The sequence below is a fragment of the Poecilia reticulata genome, linkage group LG16 (genome assembly GCF_000633615.1).
Source record: "Poecilia reticulata strain Guanapo linkage group LG16, Guppy_female_1.0+MT, whole genome shotgun sequence".
NCBI classification, from domain to species: Eukaryota; Metazoa; Chordata; class Actinopteri; order Cyprinodontiformes; family Poeciliidae; genus Poecilia; species Poecilia reticulata.
In genome coordinates, this window is record NC_024346.1 from 9,090,382 (window position 1) to 9,099,436 (window position 9,055).

At 36.1% G+C, this 9,055-nt stretch overlaps 1 protein-coding gene across 1 annotated transcript in view; it reads right to left on the reverse strand.

Moving 5' to 3' along the window:
• Window positions 1-8,773, reverse strand: part of sh3d21 (SH3 domain containing 21) — a 17,817-nt gene extending 9,044 nt beyond the window's left edge. Inside the window, exons 1-10 of the mRNA XM_008431106.1 lie at window positions 8,581-8,773; window positions 7,868-8,034; window positions 7,716-7,773; window positions 5,807-5,916; window positions 5,088-5,178; window positions 4,950-5,011; window positions 4,827-4,866; window positions 4,316-4,410; window positions 2,078-2,179; window positions 1,682-1,733 (exon numbers count right to left, since the gene is read on the reverse strand). Of these exons, the coding sequence (XP_008429328.1) occupies window positions 1,682-1,733; window positions 2,078-2,179; window positions 4,316-4,410; window positions 4,827-4,866; window positions 4,950-5,011; window positions 5,088-5,178; window positions 5,807-5,916; window positions 7,716-7,773; window positions 7,868-8,034; window positions 8,581-8,584 (781 nt within the window). The 5' untranslated portion in view covers window positions 8,585-8,773. The remainder of the gene's footprint in view (window positions 1-1,681; window positions 1,734-2,077; window positions 2,180-4,315; window positions 4,411-4,826; window positions 4,867-4,949; window positions 5,012-5,087; window positions 5,179-5,806; window positions 5,917-7,715; window positions 7,774-7,867; window positions 8,035-8,580) is intronic.
• Window positions 8,774-9,055: the final 282 nt, after the last annotated feature.

Genomic DNA, 9,055 nt, shown 5'->3' on the forward strand with positions numbered 1-9,055 from the left:
TATGTGTGCGAGAAAGAAAGCGTTTGTGTGTGTGTGCGAGTTACTACCATACATGTGTGCGAGAAAGATAGCGTTTGTGTGTGTGCGCGACATGTTAGTAGTGTGTATGTGTGCGAGAAAGATAGCTTTTGTGTGTGTGTGCGACATGTTAGTAGTGTGTATGTGAGCGAGAAAGATAAAATGTGTGTGCGTGAGACATTTTAGTAGTATGTATACGCAATTTGAGTATTTTTTGGAGTGTGCGTGATGTTTTTTTGGAGTGTGCGTGATGTTTTTTAGAGTGTGCGTGATGTTTTTTTGAGTGTGCGTGATGTTTTTTTGAGTGTGCGTGATGTTTTTTTGGAGTGTGCGTGATGTTTTTTTGAGTGTGCGTGATGTTTTTTTGAGTGTGCGTGATGTTTTTTTTGAGTGTGCGTGAGTTTCTTGTAGTGTGTGAGACACAAAACATAGATTTTGTCCTAAACGGCCCCTCATAGTTTAGTTCATCTTCCCATCAACACTGAGTAACTTACAATGTTCCTGCAGAAGAAAGTCATCCCCACACTGCGATCCTTATAAGATCATGTTTCTTCATGGGGATGGTATGTTAACGTTTTTCCTCCATCTGTAGCATTTTGCATGTAGGTCTGAAAGTTATTTTGCCGTCATCTGATCTGGGTATGCTATTCCACATGTGGCCTCCCTACGTGGATTATGGTAAATTGGAACTGGAACCTCTTCCAACAATAACTTTCTTTTTGTACATTTTCCACAAACGTAAGATAAGTGGTGCACATGTCTAATATCTCTGCAGCTCCTCCAAAGTTTTTCTCTTTTTTGTGACTGGTTCTCTGATTAATGCCTACCTAACTCAACCCATCTGTCTAGACAGAAAACCACGGATTGGCAGGTCTGTAGTTGAGCTATGAACTGATACACTTTAGTCCAACTATTGATGGATTAAACTGAGTTGAACAGTGTATTCCTCAGTTATTATGATGCTTTTCCTTCTCTTACAAAACTGAGTCCATCATAAAACAGCTGTATAAATATGAGATTAAATTGCATACAGTTTGACTCCTACATACTTCTGAAGTTCTTTTTGCTTGACCTCATTTAGGGGCATGTAAAGGCTGAATGAATACATGATATATAAACATTTCTTGTGTCATTTTCCTCCAGCTTCATGTGCTCTTTTGTGTTGATTATCAGATAAATTAAAATAAAATAAAATGCATAGAGGTTTTTGTTTGAAATTCTAGAAAGCATTCTTAGAAAGGTCATGAATACTTATTCAAAAAATAAAATGGTGTTTTTGATACCCGATGAATTGATTGTTGGAAGAAAAGTTTATAGATTATTCCAAACAGGAAAGATCCAGATCAGCACAGAGAACAACGTCTTACAACTTGCACCACTACGTCTCATCTGCACATTTACAAAACATCATCTCCTAGGAGAATAAAGGAATGCAATAACTACTTTAGTCAGGACTTGTTCTACAGTCCTGACAAACTGTGGCTCTTGCTTCCAAGTTTAACATCTGCTCAGAAAGCAGTTCAACCAGGTCCAAAAGAATAAGCCCACAGTCAGACCCAAATATTCAGAAATATTAACACCAACTCTCCAAAAAATTGTCGAACCTCATCTGCTGTTATGCAGCTGGGATCCATCAGAACAGAAAACATTGCTGTTCTCTTACCTGGGAGTTTTATAGTGTTTCCCCGAACAGGTGGTTGGTTTGTGATTCCAGACTAGAAGAGAAGAAACAGAAACTTAAAACGGGTTTAGTTCTGCGTCTTTTAGTTCATTAGAAGCAGCTGCACAGTTTTTCCGCAGTGGGAAATTTCCAATGAGTAAGTTTAAAGACGAGCTTGAGTCATCATGGGCTGCAGACCTCCTAAAGCGACACTATGAATGAAAATAAAGGGATTATGCACCAATTCCAAACAAAAAAACGTATTACTATTAAACATGTCCATGATTTCATGCTGATACAACAGGATGTTTTAACCCTTCTGGCTAGACGATGTGGAAAAAAAAATAAAAAAATCCACACCAGCTGTGATCTGTTTGCTGTGGTTGTGTGTTCACTCACTTGCAGAATGTCTTTTGGTGGTAAAATCATGACAAAGTTGTCAGGAAAGAAGCCGTGGCGGCCGTTCAGCTCCCCCTCCCACCAGCCATCATCTTCCGTTTCCTTTAGAACAAGATTAAAGCGACACATTAGAGCCGCAGTGTCCTTTGGGAGGTTAAATCGCTCAACACAAGAGTCTCAAAAGGTCAAACAAAATACAAGTTCCTTATTATTTTATGAGACAGGGGAAAAAATCTACTTTGCTAACTGCTTTATGTCAAAAAGTGTGTTCTGACAAATCAGTTCCAGTAGTCTATATACAGGCCCTGTTTTTTTTTTGTTTGTTTTTTTAAACAACATTACATACTATAACATTTCTTGGTATTTAAGATGTCAAATTGGCTCTTGCTCTGGCTGACTCAAGTGAGTTTCCTGAACTAAATTAAAGTTGCTCTGCACCATTACCCATTTGGAAACAACAGTGAAACTTTAGGACTGCACTATAATTTCACTGTGGCCAAAAACTACGATAAGCTCCTTATTAAGTCCAGGAAATTAAAGTGTTCATTTTCGTAAATCAATTACATAGATTTCAATGCGTTAAACATTTTAATATACTTTTATGGAATGTTTTAGTTTAATTTGTTTGGGGGTTTTTTTGCATACAAAGGTCCCAGGCTGAAATCTGTTGATTGTGTTTCAAAGATGCCTTTAAATCTGATGCCCAAGCTACATCCATAAACAATGACCATGAACAACAAAGCTGCCTTTCTTGGCACACTGGGGATTCATTTTTGCTTCAAAAAAAAAAAGATAAAACACTGGAAAAAACTATTGTTGTGTGCAAGTTGTGCAAAAAGGTATTAGTGTATCACAGAATATATTCAAGCCTAAAATACTATCTCAATGCTGGACATGTTGCAGCAAGCAGTGCTGACGTCAGTATCCACAATAATTTCTAAATAAGTATTTTTTCAGAGAAGTTGCATAAAAAAAAAATAAATAAATCAGACTCCTAAAACACTCGAAAGCTTAAATGATATAATAGTACTTTTCACTAATCTGGTGCATAAATAGCCTAAATAACATATTAAAAATAAATATCTGCTTTTGAGCTCAGATGGTAATTTATTCCAAAATTTAGCAGTAATAAGGGGTTTGAATTGCTTATTTGGTTTTTGATTAAGTACTATTAAATAAAGACCTATTAGCTCGATAAAATGTTTTAATCAAGTCCCACCGCTACATCTTATTGATGAGATTTTAAATAACAGCACTGTCTCCTCTTCTCTCAATGATTTCACATTATACTCTGGCAAACATAGACAAGTACCACCAATATAAGACAAGCCCCACAAATGTGGGCAAACACTTTTTTCTGTTTAGGAAATAACATTTCTTGTTGCTTCCCATCATTAGACCCACGTCATAGACGGATGACCACTAAACAGTGGAGTGAACAATCTTTGAGAGTCTTATGTGTTTTGTCACCGTGGAAATGCTGAATAGTTTGAGAGAGAAACAGAAAATTGAAAAAAAAAAAAAGTATCTGGAAGTATCTTATGTCTTCCACATAAAGACGACATTCATGGAACAAATCTGTAATAAAAGAAAAAGAAAAAAACACTTCCCAACATGTGTACGCTTTTCCATATTTGGTCACATAGCAACAACAAACATAAATATATTTTCCTCTATTTTATGTGAAGGAAAATACCCTTCTATAAAGTGTGTGTGCATGTGTACTTATTAAATAATTTATTACAAAGAATTATATTGAAACCTATGAAGTCTTGTTTATTTTGTCTTAATCTCATCACAACTTCAGTCTGCTATGTCTTTTTATATATATATAAAGGTTCCTGTAAATTTTTGTTAAATTTTTGATAAATTGCCAAAAATGTTACTACTTAGTACTTCAGTTATGAAAAGTTACAACCTAAAATGATTTCAGTAAGTAAAAAAAGTCTAAGCAGTTTTTTTTAATTCATTACAATATTAAACTTGGTTTTTTGTTTTCTCTTATTTGATCTCTGTATGAATACTGTTTTTGTCTCATCACAAGCTTGTCCCCCCGCCTGGGTGTGAAGATGCCATTTTTATTTCCTTGAGAGAGAGAAAACTGGTTTTTCCTGCCCAACATGACAAGTGATGATAAACACAGCAGCTACCACAAAGAGAAACGACATTACAAGGAAGGGAGGACTGCAGGTACACCGTGTGAGACATTCTGCTAGGAAAAGGGCACAACGCTCAAACCTTGTTCAGAATAGCTACAACGTCCCCCTTCTTCAGTTCCAACTCATCTGCTGCTGTGGCCTTATAGTCAAACATAACCTGGCAATACTCCACACCTTGGAGAGAAACACGAGAGATAACATGATCACAAATCTAGGAAGCTGAGAATTATTTGAATCATGTGACAGGAAATGAAGGTTTCAACATTGATGACTGATTCCATCCGCTCCCGGAATCACGACAATTACAGCTCAGACAGTAAATGTTGGTGACTAACTGCAAATAAAGGTCACAAACCTTCAACCTCTCTGATATTTCACTGTTGTCTATAAAAGTATCAATTCTGTCAAATCAAGGCATGACTCCACCTAGATCACACGAGTGAAGTCATTGTCAAAGTTTGTGTCTGACTAAAAATAACCTGTTGAGCTGCTTTCAACTGGTGTTTAAAATAGAAAGTGTGCTAGCCGTGCTTATGGACAAACAAAAGCCTTCAGGCAGCTGGGAAGATTTAAGGAGGGTAGGAACTCACGGTTCTTTGCCTTGTTTCTCACACTGGCTCGTTGGGATATCTTTATAGGAAAAGAAGGAATATAATAATTAACAGAATGACAGTTCATAAAAGCTTGAGTGATCTTATTTGTGGTAGACATACCTCTTTGTTAAACACAGCCGCTGACAGTTTAGGCCTGGCCTTGGCCTCGTTTTGCTTTGCGTCTGTTGGAAAAATATCGAAATTAGATGTGGAGTGTACGTTAAAAGGAAAAGCATAGTAAATTGTTCGCCTACCAACCTTTGGGGGAAACAAAAATTTCTTTGACAAAATTTGATGGAAATGCTCCCAATTTGCCATTTTTCAGGCCCATCCACCATCCATCTTCAATCTGTCATTTAAAAAGAGGAAGAAAGGGAACAGGTAAATGTTTTCATTAATCTTACGTGCCCACATTGACGATAAATATCTTGTGTGCATTCCAGAGATTAAAATCTGTCCAAGCAGGTTTGCCTGATGATTCCCAGAATTGACATGTACAGATTAAGTTTGTAAATGTAAGAAAAAAAATGTTTTTGACTTAAGAATACAGAGTATTAACTTTTAAAGTTGTTACAATACAAATACATAATTTCCTATGCTATAATCAGTATAGAGTTACAAATAAATTGAATAGACATACATTAATCTATTTTAATACACTGAGTCTATCACTTTTCAATCTTAATTATTGTCACTTTATTGTTAAAGGATTTATTTATTTACATGCAGCACTTTTGGACTTCCATAGAAAAAATTGCCTTCTGAATACCAGTGACATTTGACACACTATGTAAAGGTTTCATTTGTATGAAATGCTTAGGATTTTGCTTTAGGAACTCACTTGACGATTGTTCTTTTTCTGGGCAGCTAAACAGTAATTAAAAGTTTAGGGCAATGTTTTTTCCACTTAAAAATATCTTTAGGCTGGGCTTTCAGCCTAAATGCATCATGACAGTAGAAATAAAACATCAGTATACCTCTCTGACGATCTCAAAGGTTTCACCGACTGCCAGCTCCAACTCGTCTTCATTTTGGGGAGTGTATGCAAAGGCGACCTCGCATTTTCTGGTCTGAACCACTTTCTTTGCTGAAAAAGATAAGATAAATAAACAAGAAGCCATATCAGTAATCACAGATTAATTTAAAAAAACAATCCTTCAAAGTTGTTGCTTGTTTTCATCTTCCCCAACCTTCTCTATACAGTATACTACAATTGGCCTTTGTGTGAGCGGATGTGGCTGCATATATTTACAGATGGCTTACTGTCCTCTCGGTGTGACTCTCTTCACCGCAGCGACCACAGTGTTTAGCACGTCTTTTTTTAGATTACAAAAGACAAAACTAAACAACTTCACTGCTTTTTCTTCTTGGTTTATTTTAAGTTGACTGGTGTACAAACTTAGAAAACTGGCATTTTTTGGGAAATCAATAAAATCGTTCAAAACTGTCCGAAAGGGAGAATGTGGATGCTAAGCTAGGTTTTGTCAAATTATCACTAATGTTTCCATTAGCTGTCACAGAGGGCTTGTAGTAAATCTTTGTTTTAGTTGATTTTAGTATTTAAAACAATCTGAAAATCTTCATATAAGTGAAATACAAGCTGTACTAGTTAATATCAAATATCTACACTGGATTGTCGAGTTTGTAGTTCCTTCTGCTGAACCTCTGTGTCACCATTAGTGTCTGAAGTGGTAGGGTTTGTCTGCCTGGTCAGCTAATTGTCAGCAGGCTACTCCTAGGTAGTTTCCAAACAAAGAAATTTGTAACAGCACAGGAATGCTCCGTCCTCAATGCCTTTGCATTTGACTGACTAGTCTCAGTAAACTAGGTGGATAAATACAGTCAGAAGACTTAACTACTGATCAGTTTGATTAAACCCACTGGGTGGTAATTCAGAAAACAAAAACTAGGTCACCTGGAGCTCTGCTATTAACTTCAATCAAGAGTACAAAATAACTTCACTCGATTGATTCACTATTAAGTCAAAATTGAAAGCAGAACATTTTGTTTTGGCAAAACAAAATGTTTGCCCAAACAGATATGCCCAAACACAGATATTGGGCATATCTGTGTTTTTTAGTGCAATATCTTTCATTTTGTTTGTAACTCAATGTTAGTTAATGGATCAAAAGGTAAAAATAAAAAAAATAAAAAAAATAAAAAAGCAAAATATAAAACTTAAAGTCAAAAAAGCCATACATGCTTTCAGAACCACAAAAAACAAACAAAAAAAAAATCAATACTTAATTTGAAAAAAATTGGACTGAGATACAGATATATATTTCTTGTTGTGGGGCAAACAGATCAGAGGGGAAACTTTGATTTTGGTTTGACTCTTTTTAAAAAATTTTAAAACAATGAAGCCATAAGTAAACAACAAATGGAGCTTTTTTTTATATGCAAATGCCCTCTGTGCTTCACCCTGGACATCGTTATTAATTTATAAGTAAAATATTCTTGAGATGGGTCTCATAACGCTACTGACAAAAAGCAGGATTTTAAAAATTGCTCCTTGTCAAAAAAAAAAAACATTTAGATGTTTTTTGTTTTTTTTATGTTCTATATACTTTATATTTGTCCTGTCACGTAGACATTTATGGGACAATGCTTCTTCTGTGTACAGAATAAATACACAACTATTGTGGTATTGTACACTTAATTAGGGGATTATAATCAATATAAATATGAGACATTGCTGGTGTGTCTCATATTGATAATTTCAAATGTTAAAAGACAGACATACCAATTTTAATTTACTACTCATCTGTTTTTGACCACAGCAAATATATGCAGACATATCAATTTAAAGGGAAAATCGATTAACTATTTTCTATTTTTCTACTTTTTAAGTGTTTGCAAGAAAAGTAGAACATTTTAATTTTATACGTTTTCTGATGCTTCGTGGTTCCCTCATGTTGTCTCCCATCAAATAGACAGGAATATCCTGCATTAGAAAAGACAAAAGTGAAATATTTAGTGCATGTGCAGTTAAAAAAACATGGACCCGCAAAATGACACTTCCCAGTGACTCAACATACTTTGGCAAAGGTTGCTGGGAAAATGCCTCTCTTCCCCCTCAGCTCTCCTTGGAGCCATCCGTCTTCGTTGGCCTTGGTGACGTTTGTGACCACTTCGCCCATCTTCACCGTTAGCTCGTCACTCATGGTGGCCTCAAAGTCGACCAGCACCAGCACCTCTGTGGAGACTTCACAAATGGGGCAGAAAATTAGAGGCGTCTCACAATGGCTGGGTCCTCACAACTGATGCGTCCTGACACTTCAATATCTAGACAAACCTCTTTAAGCACTCGAGGTTACACAGGAGTCAGTGTGGAGTATCTGACAGAATTTGTAGGTTTTTAGTTTTACTTGCAAAACTCACTTTTAATGTTAGTATTCTCCAGCAGCATTAACAAAACTTTATGGCAAATGACACATTTAAATACTAAACCATACTAGTGAGAATGATCTTTGGAATGAAATGGCAAAAGCAAACAAGTATATTGAGGCAATGTAATGCGGTGTAGTGACATTTACCTACAGTTTAAAGACTTTAGTTTCACTAGCAAGTCAAATTAAAGTACTTATCTTACATGAGCAATATTTCTCAAAGGCACAAAGCAACTTAATTCTTTCGTTCCTCAACTGTTGTCCTCCATGCTTAAGGTTCAACCCATCCCCCAGGAAAAACTATCCACAAACTATTAAAAAAATATGAAATACCAATCGGCATAATGGCAAAGCTGACTCACCCATGTTGTCTTTTTGTCGTTCTCCCTGGGACTGAACTGTATAAATCCTTTACAAAGAAGCAAAACAGCAGCTAAGCAAAAGCAGAACCGAAAGGTTGTGGTTCTGGTGTCTGAGATAAATGGAACTCAAGGCCCTTCTTCCGCGTTGTCAAACATTAACATTGAGCAACTTATCCTGAGGCCAGTCATGACAAGTCAGCAGCAAGGAGTAGGACGGATTTCACATGGGGCTGTACTGGAGGAGAAAAAGTAAGACAAACAGGTACAACGGGTTTACAGTAAAAAAGAAAAACCAGAAGTCATATGGGCTCCATTCAATGCATAACAATAACTTGCCTAGGGCATCTAAAATTTTAAGGCCATAGAAATTAGAATAGGTTCTTGTATTTTACTCAACTTCCATATAAAATTAAATGAATTCAGGTGGAACAGTATGGTGCTGAATCAACACTACAACGCATGAGATGACATAAGA